Here is a 17,241-nt window from a genome sequence, read left to right on the forward strand (position 1 = left end):
CTTTTTTTCATAGATCCAATCTAAATCTCCCCTCTTTAAGTTTGAAACCATTTCTCCTTGTCCTATCACCAAGGACCTTGCTAAAGAGTCTGTCCCTTTCTTTCTTACATCTCCCACTTAAGATACTGAAAGGCAGCTATCAGGTTTCCCTGGAGGCTTTTCTTCTCCAGTCTGAAGAGCCCCTTCAGACTGTCCTCTGAAGAGCTCTCTCAGACTGTTCTCGCGGGGGGGGGAGGTGTTCCATCCCTGGGATGATTTTTGTGGCCCTCCTCTGGATGCGCTCCAACAGGTCTATGTCTCCTGTACTGAGGACCTCACATCTGGATGCAGTACTCCAGGTGAGGCTTTACCAGTGCAGAGAAGAGGGGCAGGATCACCTCCCTTGACCTATTGGCCAAGCTTTTGATGCAGCCTGGGATATAATTGGCTTCCTGGGTTGTGAAGACACATTGCTGGCTTATGTCCAACTTGCAATCTACTGTTCCTCAAGGTTTTTGGCAGGACTGTATGCAATCTTCATCCACGAGCTTTTATTGATAATATTGATAACAAGCCAGGTGCAAAATTTTGTACTTGGCAGAATTGTTTAATTGTGAGTTGAAGAGAGTTGTCTCAAGTGACGCTTATGCAGAACAGCTTCATTCATGAAGTCTGTTGCTGGCTGTGGTTGCTGTGATATTGGGGAGCAGTGGAGCATTCTCTTGCTGCATCAACAGCACAGTACTTCTAGAACAGGGTATAGTAGCTTCCAGCCAGGCTTGTCATGTTTGTATCTGAGCACCTTACCTGAAGAAACTTGTGATTTTATTTTTGGGATAGGGTAAAGGACTTTATTTACAAGAAAAGATTTAAGATTGCAATGTGGATACCTTAGTTAAGTAATGTTTAGAAGATTCCAAGAGGAAAAGAGAATGTTTTAGTGTAGTGTTGAAAGACTTGGTAAAATGCGGAGGATTAAATGCAGATGAAAAGCATGATTAGAAAATGCTTCCTGACAGGGAGGGCTTGTGGTGGATGGAGTGAGTCTTTACAACAAAGAAACCTGGTTGCTTGGCATTTTTAAAATTAAGCTGAGGACAATACGTGAATGGGCGCTGGGAAAAGTCTTGCACTTGAAGAAAGATGTGCTTCTGTTGAGAGCATGGCTGTGTGAAAGAGCCTTCTCTGTATTGTGAAATTACAAACTGATCTAGCTTCTGATCTAGTGTCATGGAGTGAAGAAGAGGAATTAAGCAAAGCAAGTCTGATGTACTGACAATTCTACTTTGCTTTGAGCTGCAACACTCCCTAACACAGGAAAAAAAAAAAAAAAAAGGCATGCTGCTAAGACAGCAATTTTTTTTCCTCTTCCTTGTGAAACACAATTGTTACATGAATTAGGGGCTTTTAACAATTGGATTCGATGATCTCTAGAGGTCCCTTCCAACCCATACAACTCTGTGATTCTCCTGGGTCCACTGCTCAAGCCTGTCTATATTGTTGCCCCTTTAAGAAAAGCACCTGCATTCTTTTCTCCCACAAAAGTAAAATTTCAGTAGGAGTTTGAAGCTGCTTTGCCTAGAGCACCTGGATGGCAGTATCTTGCATATGTGGAAAGCTCTGTCTTCAGCTGCCCTCAGTGTAGTAGGTTGCCTGTGGTCTTCTGTTACTGAGGTGAAGTGAAATATAAATAGTAAAGGAATAGAAGTAAAGATTGTTTTAAATCATGGAGGTCTTTTTATGCATGAACTACTGCCATAAACAGTCTAAAGATGATTGAACAGAGAACACTTTTGTAATCTTTGGTGATCTCTGTCATCAGTTCAACTGTGCGGTACAGTGATGTCTTTCAGATCAAGGTTTGTCTTCCTGAAGACTAGCACTTAAAACATTGCTCCTAAGTTTACAAAATGTAAAGTGGTGCATTTGAAAGGCTGTATAGCAAATTTCCATGCTATCCATGGATTGACCATATCAAGGGACACTGTAATCTATGGTTTGTTGGGGTTTTTGTGTGTCTTTGGATGGTCTGTTCACGTCTCTTTGAGTGTTCTATATAATATTGCAAGCGTTTACTTTGTGTGTGTGTGTGTGTGTGTGTGTGTGTGTGTGTGTGTGTGTGTGTGTGTCTAATCACTCCTAAATTGCTACCTATATCATTTTCTCTCAGAGTATGTTAAAATCTCTCTAAATTTTTTGTTCTGAACAAATCCTGGGTTTGAAAGTGTGGATACACCGAGCAGGTATGTGTGTCTTAACCCCATAGAAGAGGCTTGGAGGATGTGTTTGGGGTAGAGAGGCTTTTTTAACAAATTAATTTCCTTTCAGTTCATAACAGGTAACCTTTGGAGAACGTTAAGTCTACTTTGGCCACTCAGTCTTGTTAAATAAAAGAGAGTCAGCTAGCTGTAATGGTGACCCTTTGTTTATAGGTGAGGGGTTTCTTGGTCAGATGGAAATTGTGCACTATCACTGAAGTGATCTGGAGAATGTCCAAGATTTAGACAACTTGATTGCTCATATTCTCTGTAACTTGCTTAAGCATTTCTGTTTACAGATGTGTAAAGTCAGCTATTTGTTGCATAGTGAAACTGCACTTCCTGTAGGTCAGCTGAATTCTTTGGAAAAGAGTCAAATTTTTTTAATGTGAAGTCTGTAGACTTTGCTGATAATAGCTGGCAATGAATACATGTGCAAGGTTGAAGAGAATTCTTGGAGAAGAGAAGGGTACAGGGAGACCTCATTGTGGCCTTCCAGTATTTAAAGGGAGTATACAAACTGGAGAGGGAACGATTGTTTACATGGATTGATAGTGATAGGACAAGGGGGAATGGTTTTTAACTGAGACGGGAGATTTAGGTTAGATATTAGGAGGAAGTCTTTCACTCAGAGGGTGATGACGCACTGGAATAGGCTGTCAGGGAGATTGTGGGTGCCCTAGCCCTCGAGGCATTCTATAAGGTTAGCGTGAAATACTTTCTGCTGTTGTATTAAGTATTCTGGACTTTGTTCTTCATCTTTTTTTCTTTTTTTTTTTTTTTTTTGCATTATTCTGACATAAAGCGGAATATAAGAATGGCTAGCTATCCATTGCAGCTTTCATGCTTACTCTTCAAAAGTGAGCACAACATCAACTTAGTGTGAATGTGCAATTTTTGTAGAGCTTATGGGCAAACATGCCTTCACTTCAGAATGTTTTTTCAGGAGTACAGCAGCTGACACTAGCTTTCTTGGACACTGATACAGTCTGAGTATTACTTTTTTTTGTTTTGTTTTCAGATGGAGCAATTATCAGATGAAGAGCTTGACCATGGTGCAGAAGAAGACAGTGATAAGGAAGATCAGGATCTGGACAAGATGTTTGGGGCCTGGCTAGGAGAACTGGACAAACTCACACAGGTTGGGAAGGCTTCAATCATATCATAGAACAATTATAAATAATTATTACATGTTTATTTTCAGTTGAAAGCTAACTACTTTAACCTTAACAAGGATCTTTTTGAACACTTTAGGTGAGTATGAATTAAGACTTTTAGCTGTGGTGCTTTGTCAGGGTCAAGTATGTATCCTCAGCTGTTTTATTGTGTGAGGATAGAAGATGCCTCTTCTCTCAGTTAATTAGCACTACCACTTAGAGCAAGACTGGCTGTAGCATATGACCAACTCAGTATTCTTAAAAGAGTTCTGAACTAACTTATTTTCCACATTTCCAAGTTGTTAAATTCATTTTTCACAACCTGATAGTTATACCATTCCCGAAGGGTACAATCCATTTGGAAAACTATGGAATTGATCTTTTGTCCTCATGTATATAGAGAAACACAGACTTCAGCTGGCTAATGCTAGGCTGTATCTCCAAACACACAGTTGGGCATTGTCTAGTGGCAATGTAATTGAATCTATTTGTTGCACCTGAACAAGAATAAGGAACAAGAAAGTGTGAATGATGTCAGTGATGATGTGCTAAAGTCACCTGATACACCCTAGAGGACCGTTATTCCAGAGTGCTTTTCCAGCATCAGAGTGGCAGCTAACAGGACACCTTTTGGCATTGTTTTAGTGCTTTTTCTTTTCTTCACAAGCAAATCTTACATTTTGCACAGTATGCCAGAGTTCCAAGGTAAAAGTCGATTTCTCTGTGATCTCCTGCTTTGTTTTTTCCAGCCATGTGTGCTGGCCCTCCTGAACAGTATAATTCATCTTCTCGTTCTTTGTCACATAGATTTTAAGTAATGATGTGATGCTCCAAGTTTCAATAAGCTAGATGGGAAGAGGCTTCTCTCATCACTTCTTTACTGTAAGCTTGGGGGAAAAGGAAGAGTCTTCATCTTATGAGAAGACTGACAGAAAATGGAGTTAATCGTACAACAGAACATTTCAGATTCAGTCTTGTGCATGTTATCCTTGGTTTAAAGGACCTACCTGCAAGTCCTAAATGTGGATGGCCTTTTAAAATACAGTAAAAGGGAGCAATAAGGAATCCTACCTTTTCAAGTGAATAGAAGATGGTGTGTAATAAGTCTAAATATCATAATTCTTATTGTCTTTAACTCCCTGCGAAACATTTTTTTTAATGGTAATTGAGCCTTTCACAGACCCCATGCCTTCAAATTACCTCTAATGAGGATCTTCATGTGGGGGCACAATTAGTAACTAGTTTTAGATTTTTGTTCTTGGTTTCTCTTTAGTGAATATGAGTAACTTCCAAGTACGTGTATTTTACTTAGGGCTTGCAGTTGTACATTTAATATACAGACTATCTGCTAGTACCTGAATTTGTGTTCTAATCCATGCAAAATGCTTAAAATATACAAACAAGTAGTGAAGGGTGGGACACAAGCTGTTTGTTTCTCACTTATGTACTGCCATGCAACACAGTCTACAGTTTAGCCATACAGTTGTGCTTCTGTCTTTTGTAACTACTGAGAAGTGACATTTCCCCCAGAACTTTGAATAACCTCATAATATTTTGTATAAACAAGTTAATACAGTCTGTTGTGTCTCAGATTGCTTGTTTGGTAAATAGTTATGTCTTGATTCAGCTGAGGACCCAGTAAAGGGGCGTGATTAAATTTAATGAGCTCCAAAGGCTGTTCTGGTGTAGTTTTAGCATTTGTTGCTATTTGTCAGCTGCACTCTGAAAGCAGAGGGAGAAGAATTTTGTCCCCAAGTTCCTTGAACTTGTAACTTCCTTTTCAGATTTTCTACTTCTATGTGTTTGTTTTAGGAAGATTGAAAGTAAGACCTAGATTCCTTTCCAGACAGGAGTGCTTTTTAAAAGATATGGAATTGTTAAGATGCCTTTGAGATAATTTGAATTCACTTTGCCCTCTTTAACCCTTTGCCTAGTAAAAGCATTATAAAATGCAACCATGAAATTTTCAACACATGTGAGCAGTGTCTGCATTAGCAGTTGGTGTCTGGTTACCCTGTTCTGTGAAATAAGTATTTTTCATTTTCCAAAACTAGTCTTTTAGTGCTGTTTCAGTTCTCAGCAGCTTCCCAAACTGAAATTTTGCATTATTAATTACGGAGATTGTTATTGTTCTCCAATAATACAAGGGCTATTCCGAAATTAATGCCTCCTATTTCATTATGTTAGTCCACAATGTCAGAGATGGTGTTGGTAGTAGTATGGTGGTAGGGGTTGAACCTTCCCACCAGTATTCAGTTACATTTTGTTGTTGTATAACAGATGGCAGCCTTACAAAATGGTGTCTGACATTCATGTGCGTATGAAACAAAGGTTGTTGTTGAACTCTTCCATGCAGGAAAAAATGGCACCCATTGACATTTGTCCATTTTTGCTAAATGTTTATGAAGACCAAGCAGTGGATGTGTGTGCAGTGAGGCAGTGGGTGGTGCATTTCAGCAGTGATGTAAATGACATGAAAAACAAGCGATGTTCCAGACAGCTAAGGAGATTTTTACAAGCACAGCATGCAGGTTTCTGTTGGTTGCTGGTAAAAATAAATAAACTAATTAATTAAAAAATGCATAGCTAATAGTGGTGAGTATGTTGAAAAATAGTGTTCAGTAGCCAAGAATTTGCTTGATCAAATAGTGTTATTGTGCTCTTTACTTCCATGGAAATAAATAGGAGGCATTTTATTTGGAGTGACCTACATAGTAAGAGTATATCCCAGTTATTTCAAAGGATAGAATCATACAATGGTTTGGGTTGGAAGGAACCTTTAAGATCGAGTTCCAACACCCTGGTATAGGCAGGGATACCTCCCTCTAGCCCAGGTTGCTCACAGCCCCATCTTGCCTGGCCTTGAATGCTTCCATTGAAGGGGGCTTTCACAACCCTGTGTACTAACGTAATTATTCTTAAATTTAATAAAACATACTTTAGATGTTTTTAACCAGCATATGTTCGCTTTGCTTTGCAGGCAATCTCGGTTCAGTTGGAAGGAATGATCCCTAATGTGCCTGCTTTGTTTCAAGTTTTCTTTGCTGCCTGTAGGGTTCTAATCTGTTATTTTTCAACTGTTCTGTATGAAACGATATGTAAGCTCCACTAGAGCTGTTTTTTCCACATAATAGAAAATAGTTCTGCATCACTGTCTTCCGATCATTAAGTAATGACTGCCTTCCTTGAGCAAGGATACAGAAAATAAAAAAAAAAAAAGTGTGGAAAAGAAACTTAAATCTTTTGGTGCTAGAAGATGCTCTTCTTTTAGACAAACGTGTATTTGGGAAAGCTTTATTATTAGAAGTGTTGCTTTTATTCACACCCTCTGCAGGCTTGTCAAGCAGCGCCAGCAGCTAGATTCCCCACATAACACTTCTCACTCTGCGGGTGTCATGCAACTTTTGGGTTACCAGTTGGATCATAGTGCCCTACTGCTTGCTTCTTACTGCTGGTGGTTAACTGTAAAGTTTTATGTCCATTAATGAAACAATTGGATGTTTTGTATAGGAAGAGTAAGTGTCTTTTGATTTCATGTTTTGTTGTGTTGGTTTTTTTTAATCCCTTACTAGATATTTTGTTGGTTTTCTCTTTGTTTGGTTGTTTTTGTTTGTTTGTTTGTTTGTTTGTTTTTGTTTTTGCATATATATATTTTTCAAAACACTATCACATTTGGGAGGGGGTCACTTTCACAACTCGGTATTTTTCACAGAAAAAACTTATGAGAAAAATACCTAAATTTAGTAATTCAAAAATTTTTTGGTTGCTTTTCTGTGCTTATATCATGGATATGTTCGTAATCAAAGGATGCATTTCTTAGGGTGCCACAGTTTGCATGTGTTTTAACTCCTGTGCAGTTATCTGCAAAGAAATTGTTATAGATAAATCAGCTGTGTTACGTACTAGCTCACTTTGAAACACAGCTGAAACATGCATTTGGAATTTGCTCCCTTTTAAATCAGTAACAAGAAAGAGATTAATATCTTTTCTGCAGCTAAGTCTTTGTGATATACTGACATGCTTTTTAGTCAAAATCCTGTGGGAAAAAAAGAAAGACATTTTTGATATGCCAGGAGCTTCTGAAAAATTGGTTGTAGAGAAAATTTATTTTCATAAATCTTGAGGATTTCTTTGTCAAATTATATTCTCCACCTTTTCTTGTCTTTTTCAGAGTTTGGATTCAGACAAGCCTGTGGCACCAGTGAAGAGATCACCTCTCCATCAAGAAACCAACCTTGCCAACTTCTCATATCGTTTCTCCATGTACAATTTGAATGGTTTGTTGAATTATTCACCTTCTAAAGTATTATTTTAGGAAAAAAATTTAAAAATATTGTAATTTATATATATATAAATGAGAACATTCTGAAATGGTTTCAGAGAATGTTAAAATACACTATAACTGGAAGTGAGAATATGTTTGATAACAGCCTTGCTTTCTTACGGCAGAGAACTTTGAATATTCTCCAACCTTGTCTTTTATAGCACCTAGTATCTAAGAATTGTAGTCTGGTATTTATAAAGAAAACTTGTTCTGGGATCTGATCTCATGAAAAAAGGAATTAATATGTATTTGTTAAGTGAGAAGAAAAAGCATCTTGCTTCACGAGACAGAATGCATGAGCATAGCCACAGGATGTTTTCATGTTAAACAAAAATCATACTTTTCTTTGTCTTAAAGTAACTTCCCTAAGTTGTAATACAGGAAGCCTTTAATTTAGAGTTTGAGTGTGCGTATAGTATTTTTTTAGTGTTGTGGTTGTTTTTTTTGTATTTGTTTTTAAAGTAATGTCACATTTGCCTAGCAAAACACATTTCATTGAAAAGCTGAAGCATGATATATACATTTTTAGATTCTGTTTACAGCAGAGCAGTTTCAACCTTTCAAATGTAACTAAAAATTCAGGTTTCTCCTATCAGAAAGTGTATTTACCCTACATATTTTTTTTTTCTTTTAGACCAGTCAAGAGTACTAGTGTAAATAAACTTAATGTTTATCAGTGAGGACAGGTTTTGCAATATAGATGGGAAAATACAGCTTCCTTAGCCCCTGTATTCCAGCTATTAAATTCAAATGAAGAGTTGCATAGAGAAATATAGCAACCCTGCTCATACTAAAAACTCTTCTTCATTGCAGAAGCTCTGAATCAGGGGGAGACTGTGGATCTAGATGCCCTCATGGCTGATCTCTGCTCCATAGAGCAGGAACTCAGCAGCATTGGGTCTCATTCAGCAAATAATACTGCAGTGAAACGCCTTGCCACAGAATCCAAAGTTCAGAAACCACCTACTAGCCGTCCTTCTACTAAGCATGGCAGTATGAAAGGATTATCCTCTTCATCTGGTAAGGTTACTAAACCATCACATGCCAACGTTTCTTTGGATGACATCACTGCACAATTAGAGAAAGCTTCTTTGAGCATGGATGAGGCAGCCCAGCAGTCTGTAGCAGAAGATGCCAAACCAGTAGTTAATGCCCAGCACAGGAGGACAGCATCTGCTGGCACAGTGAGTGATGCTGAGGTGCGCTCAATCAGTAACTCCTCCCGTTCCAGCATAACTTCTGCAGCTTCCAGCATGGACTCTTTGGATATCGATAAGGTGACAAGACCTCAAGAACTGGACTTGACGTCACAAGGGCAACCAATCACCGAGGTAATGTCATTAATTTAATAATTCTTTTGGTGTTTCTTCTTCAAGTTTTTTTTCTTCTTTTTTTCCCCCTTTCTTCTCTTAGGCTGATACTCCTTGCTAAACACGTTCCATATAACAAAACTGATTACAGATCATGATTGCTTTTGCATCAGCTACACTGTGGCTATTTTTTTTAGCTTTTTGTCTATCTGCAAGGAATCTTAATGTAAAAGGTGGTGTTGTAGTTCTTTTTCTTCGAGAACTTTCCTTATCTTTTCATCTTCCATATCAACTCGTGTTTTAATGTTTTATATTTAATGTTCTTCTTTTAAGTAAATCTTATATGCTGCTTTTAATTTAAATCTAAGTGTACAGCTTTGAAAAAGAGAATGAAAAGTTGAAGGACATTACTACATTTGTGTTACTGGGTGCTCAGTTTACTGCATGTTTGTCACATACTGTGAATGTCTGGAGCTATAACAACAGTTCACCACTTCTTAATATTCCTCTTAAATGTATAGCAAGGAGGATTCTTCCAAACAATGCTCAACACAGAAAGCCAATTGGTTCATGGTAGAGTAATACCATTTGAGATTTTTGTTTCTCTGCACTGGTTAATAATAATCAGACAGCAATTTTTTTTTCTCAGTAAAAACACAGTGAGTTTGAGAAATGTTTGAGAAGTGCTGGTGTGTTACATGAGGAAATGAGGAAAATGTTCTATTGAATTTAAGGAGAAATAAAAACCTAACTTACTAATCAAAAGACAGCTATACTAAAACAAATGTTCACTTTCAGTTTTCTCTCTACCAAAAAGACAAGAGGAACAAGCTAAGCTTGTTCAAATCAATAATAAACACTAATTTTAATGAACTGTGCTTAAACTACATCTTTATACATCTGCACCAAAATTTCATCTGATGCAAAGAGTGATGCAGACTTATCAGTTTCGTGATAACTCATCAAAGTCACACTTTAAATTTTTATTTGAAATGGTGAGAAATGTTACAGCTTCTTACAGAAAAAGCTGATTCGCAGTATTTTCTATTATTTGTGGATTTGTATTGAGTGTAGCAAAACAGAGATAGATAGAAATGTTATTCTTTTCTCTTTTGAAAGTTGAAATGCAAACCTTTTCAATATTGCTGTAGATTTAAGAGTTAGAGCCCAGCCTGTGACAGTCTGATTGTATTGGTTTTCATTTGTCAGTCATTTTGTTTCTGTGATATGGTAAGACTGACTTTTCTTTTGGATCCCTGACAGACATGCTGACAGTCATGCAGATATCTCTTTTAATGATTAACTTTGTCCAATAATGCATTCTCCTCAAGCTAAAATGACTTTTCTATTTCTTGAGTTCCTCTTTTCAGTGAGTTGCATGATATAAGAAATCTTTATTTTATTTCACTTATTAAAAATGTAAGCTGTTCTTGGTAGTTGATTTTTGCAGGTATCAGTCTAGATGTCAGCCTCTCTTTTTTAAGAAGTGGTATGCTGAGACATCAATAAGATTACCCTTCCAGTCTCCCATTTTTCAATTCTTTGCATAGTATGAATGATCAACAAACCACTTGCTCCACTTGTGTGACTGGATATTGTTGAATCAATAGGCACGGTTCCAGAAGTTGCTTTGTCTTCACAGGAAGCTAATCTATATCGCTTCAAGTGTTGCAGTTACTTTCTCAGTTGCTTTCTGAGCTCTCTTAGTCACTGACTTAGAGGCTCAAAACTTCCCCCTCCCCCCACCCCCCCCAAGCTTTAGAGGCATTTGAGAGCTGTCTTTGTAAACTCAGTGATTGCTTCTCAGGAGAATGTGGCTATTGTTTCTTCGCCCAGATAAGCTGCTAAGAATGACTCCTTCAAGGGAGGTAACCAGAAAGTGGTGTTAATTTGAGAGCCAAATTCTGCTCTCTTCTTGAGAGCGAAAACCTTTCCAGTGATCAACAGTGTTGCTTTGTTCCATGCTGTCTGAGCTGTCTGGTCATCTTAGTTTGAGTAGCCTGAGGAAAGTATTCATCTCTGAGATATAAATTCTAAAACTTGCTGGAAAATATTTAACTACTCAATGTTAAATCTCTTACTTGATGGGACTTTTATTATAAGGATGTCTCAGTGCTGGTGATACAGCTAAATGAAATTTGTTCGGAGTTTTGGCAGATTCAGTGGTGGTGGTTTTTCAGTCAAAGTAATGTTATAAGTGGGCCAGAAACCCAAGGATTTGTGTTTGTAGAATCACTGGGTTGGTAGAATCACTGGGCATCAACAAGGGAGTTTTTTCTTTTGTTCATTTAGTGGCTGAAGAGTATTGCTTAGGACTCTATTAATCTTCACGTCTAGGTTGTGAACCAAAACATCCTTCCCTTGTAGGACTGAATTCTGTCCTCTAACCCACATAGTTGACTCGGTTGTATTGTTTCTAATGGAGGACATCATTCAACCTGAGGGAGTAGCTTTGGGAGAGGACCTGGTGCCAATGTGGGGGAAAAGAAAACCAGTAAAACACCAAAACCCACGTGTCTTTTAATTATTATTATTATTATTATTATTATTATTACTACTATTATTATGGAGAAACGGGGAGGAGCTGTTACTTCGTGGCTTTAGCAGATGCATTTTTAATTTGTTATTCCCACCTAATACTTTAAGTTTGCTCGTTTCTTTCGGCCTGTCTTCCCTGTGGCCTTTCTGGTCTTGAGCTGACCTTTACAATTTTTCTTTGGTGCTATGGTTCTTATCAAAGAAGTCAGTGACTTGGCAGCTCTGCCCTTTTGACTGATCCACTCTGTCCTCTCCAGGCAATGTAAGGACTTAAAAATATATAAATAAATAAAAATAATAATAATAAAAGAAAATGTCCTTTCTTCCACAACTTAGTTTTATAGGAATCACTAGAGGAAGGGAATAATGTAAAGTAAAATAGAACACTTCTGACACGAGGAAATGCTTGCCTGAAAAAGAAAATTAAGCTTTGCGGTTACTAACTTCAGCATTCTATCTAAGAAAATAATTCTGCAAAGTGTTTGAGCCACTTGGCCTGGAAATGTAGGGAAACGCTGTGAAAGAACATGCAGTGGCACACTGAAGTTATGGATAATCTGGCACCCTTTCTGACCAATAATAGTGATAGATATTATGCAAAGATCTGCAGTTCTATAGCCACCAAAAATGGTAGGGAATGAGGGAGGATTGCTGATGTGTGCAGATACGTGGGAGGGGGAAGTGTGTAGACAAGAGCTAGAGGGAATACATCTGTTAGTGTTAATGGATTCTTCAAATCTTCTTGATCCTGTTCACCAGGACCATCCTTGTTGTCCACAATGTTCTGAATTTGTGTGTGCTGCTTCCAGGGGAGTTGACTGAAATTCCCTGAATTGTCTAAAATAGTTTTATTTGTTGCCATAATTATTTGTTTTCTCCCTTTCTTAATGATTCTTAATGTTACCTATTTGGATACTGTGGATGTTAATGACTTCGAAGACTTCTTCTGTAGTCTCAAGATCTTTCCTTGGTGGTACTAAGTGTTGTCTGTCTGCACTTGTTCTTATTACTCAGCATTGCTGACTGAGAAAAGCTGCTTCCACCTTCTCAATGCTTTGTCCCCTGCAGTTTTTACTCAGTTGAAATATGTTTTTCACAAAATTATTTCCCAAATCCATGCTCCAACTGTATTCTTCTTTAAATTGGTAGGTTGCTTTTCATCTTCCATGTTTGTAAATCTGTAATGAGTTGCACTTTAAATGTGTCCACTTTAAATGTAGAGCTGAATGAGTGTAGCAATAGCAAGAATAAGGAAGAGGAAGTGATGACTGCATGATTAACTTGTCCCCTTCACCTTCCAGTACTAATTGTTTCTCCATTCCTTCTGTACCCCTGCTACCGGAAATTCTCTTTTTGCAGTGAGCTGTGCTAGATCGAAAGGAGAAAGAAGTAGTGGGGAAACAATAGAGAACTTTGTTGATCCTGCTTGTATAGCTAGCAAGACATCTGATGATTTAAAAAAAAAATTAAAAAAAAAAAATAAAGAAAAAAAAAAAAAGGCCTGTTCTTGATCAGTCATTGTTACTGTCCTGCATATGCTTAATGAAGGCATCACAGATAAGTTTGAAGTCTGCCATCTGGTCTGACTTAGTACAGCATTCCTCACCACCTCCCTTCCAACATGGGAGAGTTCTTTGTAACCCAATTTGCATAACTGGAGATCCTGACTTGCATACAAAGATAACTTCTAATTTCATGTAATAATAATTTAGCTGATTGTACATTTATATAAATCATAGAATCATCAAGGTTGGAAAAGGACCTCCAAGATCTAATCATCCACCTATCACAATATTTCCCATATAGAATCACTAAGGTTGGAGAAGACCATAATCTTTGGCCAGAAACTCCTGTGGGATAAAGTAGAGAATTTGAAATGGATGTAAGGGAAGACGAACTTTGTGTTTCATAGCCATTTTGCCTTGATTCTCATATGGATTATTGTAGTTTCCACACAAAGGAGTACGGAAGCTTTTCTAACCATAACAGAGTATTGTAGGTCATGTTTTCTATGTGATTACTAAAAGTGTTGTATTGCACAAAAATTGTGTGGATTTTTTGTTTGTCAAATTAAAATGAGTGAAAGAGAAATAAGGACAAGCATTATCCTTGTATTGGTAGGTCTTGATTCTGTGATTGGTGTATCAGGCTGATTTCATGGCTGCAAATTTAGAACTTGCTGTGCAACGTTTTCCATGTGGGAGGAGACTCATGAAATTGTAACAGGAAGCTAGTTAGTGTAAAAGGAGGAAGAATATATTTACCTTCAGAGATTTTTAGTCAAATTTCCCTGACACTGATGATTAAGCTTAAAAATTTCCTCCCTAGAAGGAACAGGAAAAGGAAAGGGAACGGTATACTTGTCTACTTTGATGCAGCTGGCTAGCAAAGTTGGAATCAGCACAAAGTTTTCAGGTACAGGATATTTTGTTACCATCATGGTTTAACCCTGGCAGGCAGCTCTTGACCACTCAGTTGCTGCCCATTCCCACTGGCTGGAATGGCGGTGAAAAATGAAAAGGTAAAAATGAAAGAACTCATGGATTGAAATAAAGACAGTTTGCTAGGTAAAAGCAAAAACAATGTGTGAAAGCAAAAAAAAGGAATTCATTTGCCAGTTTCCATCAGTTGGTGGGTATTCAGTCACTGAGCTCATTGTGTGCAGTTACTGGGAAGGCAAGCGTTGTCACTTCAAATGTCCGTCTCTTCCTCCTTCTTTACCCCAGCTTTTATTGCTGAGCACGATGCCAAGTGGTATGGAATATCCCTTTGGCTAGTGAGGTCAGCTGTTCTAGTTCTGTCCCCTCCCAGTTTTTTGTGCACTCCAAGTTCCTTGCTGTCAGGGCAGCATGAGAAGCTGTAAAGTCCTTAGCTCTGCTCAGCAAAAGCAGCATGTTCTCATCACCATCAACAATGCAAAACACAGCACCATATGTGTTTTCACATATGCATTTGTGAAGAAAATTAACTCTGTCCTAGCCTAAAACCATAACACTGAAAACAAAAGGCATTGTTTATACCTAAATATTGTTCTTCTGTATTGTTCTGTGGTGTTGGAGTCTTCTTTGGACTACCAAATCAGCTGCCTCTGCTGTCTGTTGATTTGCACAGAAACTTTCATGGTAGCCCCTTGTTTGTCTCCAGAAAAGTAGTGCTTTATCAGTAAAAATTTGCCTTTAATATTTTCATTCTTTCTTCCTTTATCATCTTCTGAAGATATCAGATGCTTGATAGTTTCTCCGGTGCAGCTCTTATGACTTTTTAAGATGAAGACACATAGTTCAAGCTTCATCATTCTCCACTTTCCAGTTACCAGCTTCTGCGGAGGAGGGTGTATGTGTGCTGTTTTGATTAATAATGCTAAAGGGATGCTCTTCTTATCTGCAGTCCAGTGGTCTTTTTTATCCTTTTAGCTTCTCCTTTTTCATCTTCACATGTATTGCATAGAGAAATCACCATCACTGACTTCTATCAGTTGTAGAAGGCAGTTTAAATCAGGTACTGCCTCAGAAACCACTACTTCTTTTTTTTTTTTAATAAATCTGATTGACTTCATTTAGATTCCATAGTGTTTTAGAGAAGTCCTTGTTTTTGTGGTAGAGTTTACTAAGAAAAAATAGAACATTAGTACAGACAAGCTGAGAAAATGCTTGATTTAGAGGCTAGAACTCTTAATTGATTAATCTACAAGAGAAAAAAAAAAAAAACTTGTAGATCAGTGACAAAGTATATGTAGACAACATACGTCTCGGAAGAAGCCAATAGACCTGGGTTTGGAAATTCTAATTCTTGTACTATGATGCTACCAAATTTTGTCAAAAGCACTGGTGGGAGTTGTACTCTATTTCTGTTGTAGAGCAATACATTCACTGGAAACTACAAGCAGTGATTTAGTGGAGCTTTTAAAGCTGTACTTTTTTTTTTTTGTTAGATATACCAGTCTACTTGAAACAAAGATAAATTTTCCTTTTTTTTTTTAACTTATAATTAGACCAGGGAACAGAAATATCACATCTGTAGAAAATATGCAACAGATGACTTGTTTGTCCTTCAGATTGCCAAAAATCAAATTTGGAACAGATGACAAAAGTTGAGAACACAGCAGTCAACTGTGGGGCATTAAAATCTAAGAGGAGAAAGGAATTTATGCAGTTTACTTCAGTTGCATATACTGTTATAGTATAGGACAAAAGCTTGGGTTTGTCATGTTAGCAAAGGAGTTTGAACCCACAAAATGAGACTTTGTGTTCTGATGAAACAGCTGAGAACTGACCTTCCAGTCAGTACTGTGCATGCTGGTTGGTGTTTAGTCCCTAATGGTATAATGATGACTGCCTGTAAATAGAAATACAAAAGTTTTATTTTCAGTTAACCAGACTTACAGCCCTGATTCCGTTTCTCTATGTTGAACATTTTACTTAATCACGTGTTCTTAAAAGTTCTTCTAGGTTTTAGAGCATACATATTAGTGGGTTTTTATCATTTTGTTTTCAGATTTATTTTTTTTTCCCCGTATGTCCTATCCCCTCCTAATTGAAAGGGTGAACAGCTCCCCAGCTATGCATACCCACTGTCTTCTAGTGATGGAGTTTTGGATGACTTTATGTCTATAATAAGTTTTTTTAGAACTGAGTTATAGTTTAGTAGTAAACAAACATGGAAGATAAGCAAATGTTACTGCATAGTGTTTAAAATAAATAAATAAAGGTTTAAACAAAACAGTTAAAGCTACACATTCCTTAGGTTTCTTAACTGCTTTGTCTTGTTTTCTGTGTTGTAAGTAAAATCATCCATTGGTGATGTCTTCATAATTCTTTGAGTAATTAAAGCAGTCCTTCATCTGTCAATTGTAGCAAAGTTTGTGGGCTTTTATCCTTCCTTTCAGTGTTCCACTTAAGTAAACATCTCTTTTTGGATAGGACAGACGACTATTTTCCATGAAGCTACATTTCACTTCATTTTTTTTTCCCCCTATTTTTTTTCTTTTGGGAAAATTCCGCAGCTTAAAAGCTCTTTCCTGCAGACGTATTTTATTTGGGATTTCATGTTCAGTTTATACTCATTTCAATTTGTGCTTTTGCTGAGTTACATAGTCTTGCCCCACTTTGTGTTGGCACTAGTGTTTGTGCAGCTGCCTAGTGATTTGTTTCAGCTCGTGGTCTCCCTGAAAAATAATCCTTCTGCATAAGTTGTTCCCTGATCTCTTGGATGATGTGGTCAAAATCACTGTTGACCACATGAGAGGTGCGTGAGCCCATGGTTGAGGAAGGTTAGAATTGACTCTTGAAGCAGTTCTGCCTTAAAGTTCTTCGCTGGTCGTGAAACTAAAATTGAACTGTTTACCAGCATTTACAATCCTTTCTGTCTGTCCTCCTGTGTTTCCCAGCGAGCTTGTGTTCAACAAGAAACCTTTACAATATGTCTGCTCTCTCTCTTGAGAGGCACGTAGATGAACAAATAGTGCTTCTCCTGCATATAGTTCAGCAGTTTCTTAAAGTGGAATGTCTGCAGACTTGTTTCTTAAATTGCAGCAAATTTCAGTAGGATTATGCTATAATAGTCAGAACTGACATAAAGTTATAAGGATCCATAATAGTTAAGCAATATGTGCTGTAAATTAGATTATTTTTTTTTTTTTACTCCTGATACAGTTCAGAGGAGAAAAAAAAAACAAC

At 37.5% G+C, this 17,241-nt stretch overlaps 1 protein-coding gene across 2 annotated transcripts in view; it reads left to right on the forward strand.

Moving 5' to 3' along the window:
• Positions 1-3,258: 3,258 nt before the first annotated feature.
• Positions 3,259-17,241, forward strand: part of RAPH1 (Ras association (RalGDS/AF-6) and pleckstrin homology domains 1) — a 43,083-nt gene continuing 29,100 nt past the window's right edge. For both annotated transcript variants that reach the window (XM_010713507.3, XM_010713508.3), the window contains exons 1-3: positions 3,259-3,378; positions 7,566-7,671; positions 8,532-9,049. In XM_010713507.3, coding sequence (XP_010711809.1) covers positions 3,259-3,378; positions 7,566-7,671; positions 8,532-9,049 — 744 coding nt within the window. The remainder of the gene's footprint in view (positions 3,379-7,565; positions 7,672-8,531; positions 9,050-17,241) is intronic.

The sequence above is a fragment of the Meleagris gallopavo genome, chromosome 7 (genome assembly GCF_000146605.3).
Source record: "Meleagris gallopavo isolate NT-WF06-2002-E0010 breed Aviagen turkey brand Nicholas breeding stock chromosome 7, Turkey_5.1, whole genome shotgun sequence".
In the NCBI taxonomy this organism is placed as follows: domain Eukaryota; kingdom Metazoa; phylum Chordata; class Aves; order Galliformes; family Phasianidae; genus Meleagris; species Meleagris gallopavo.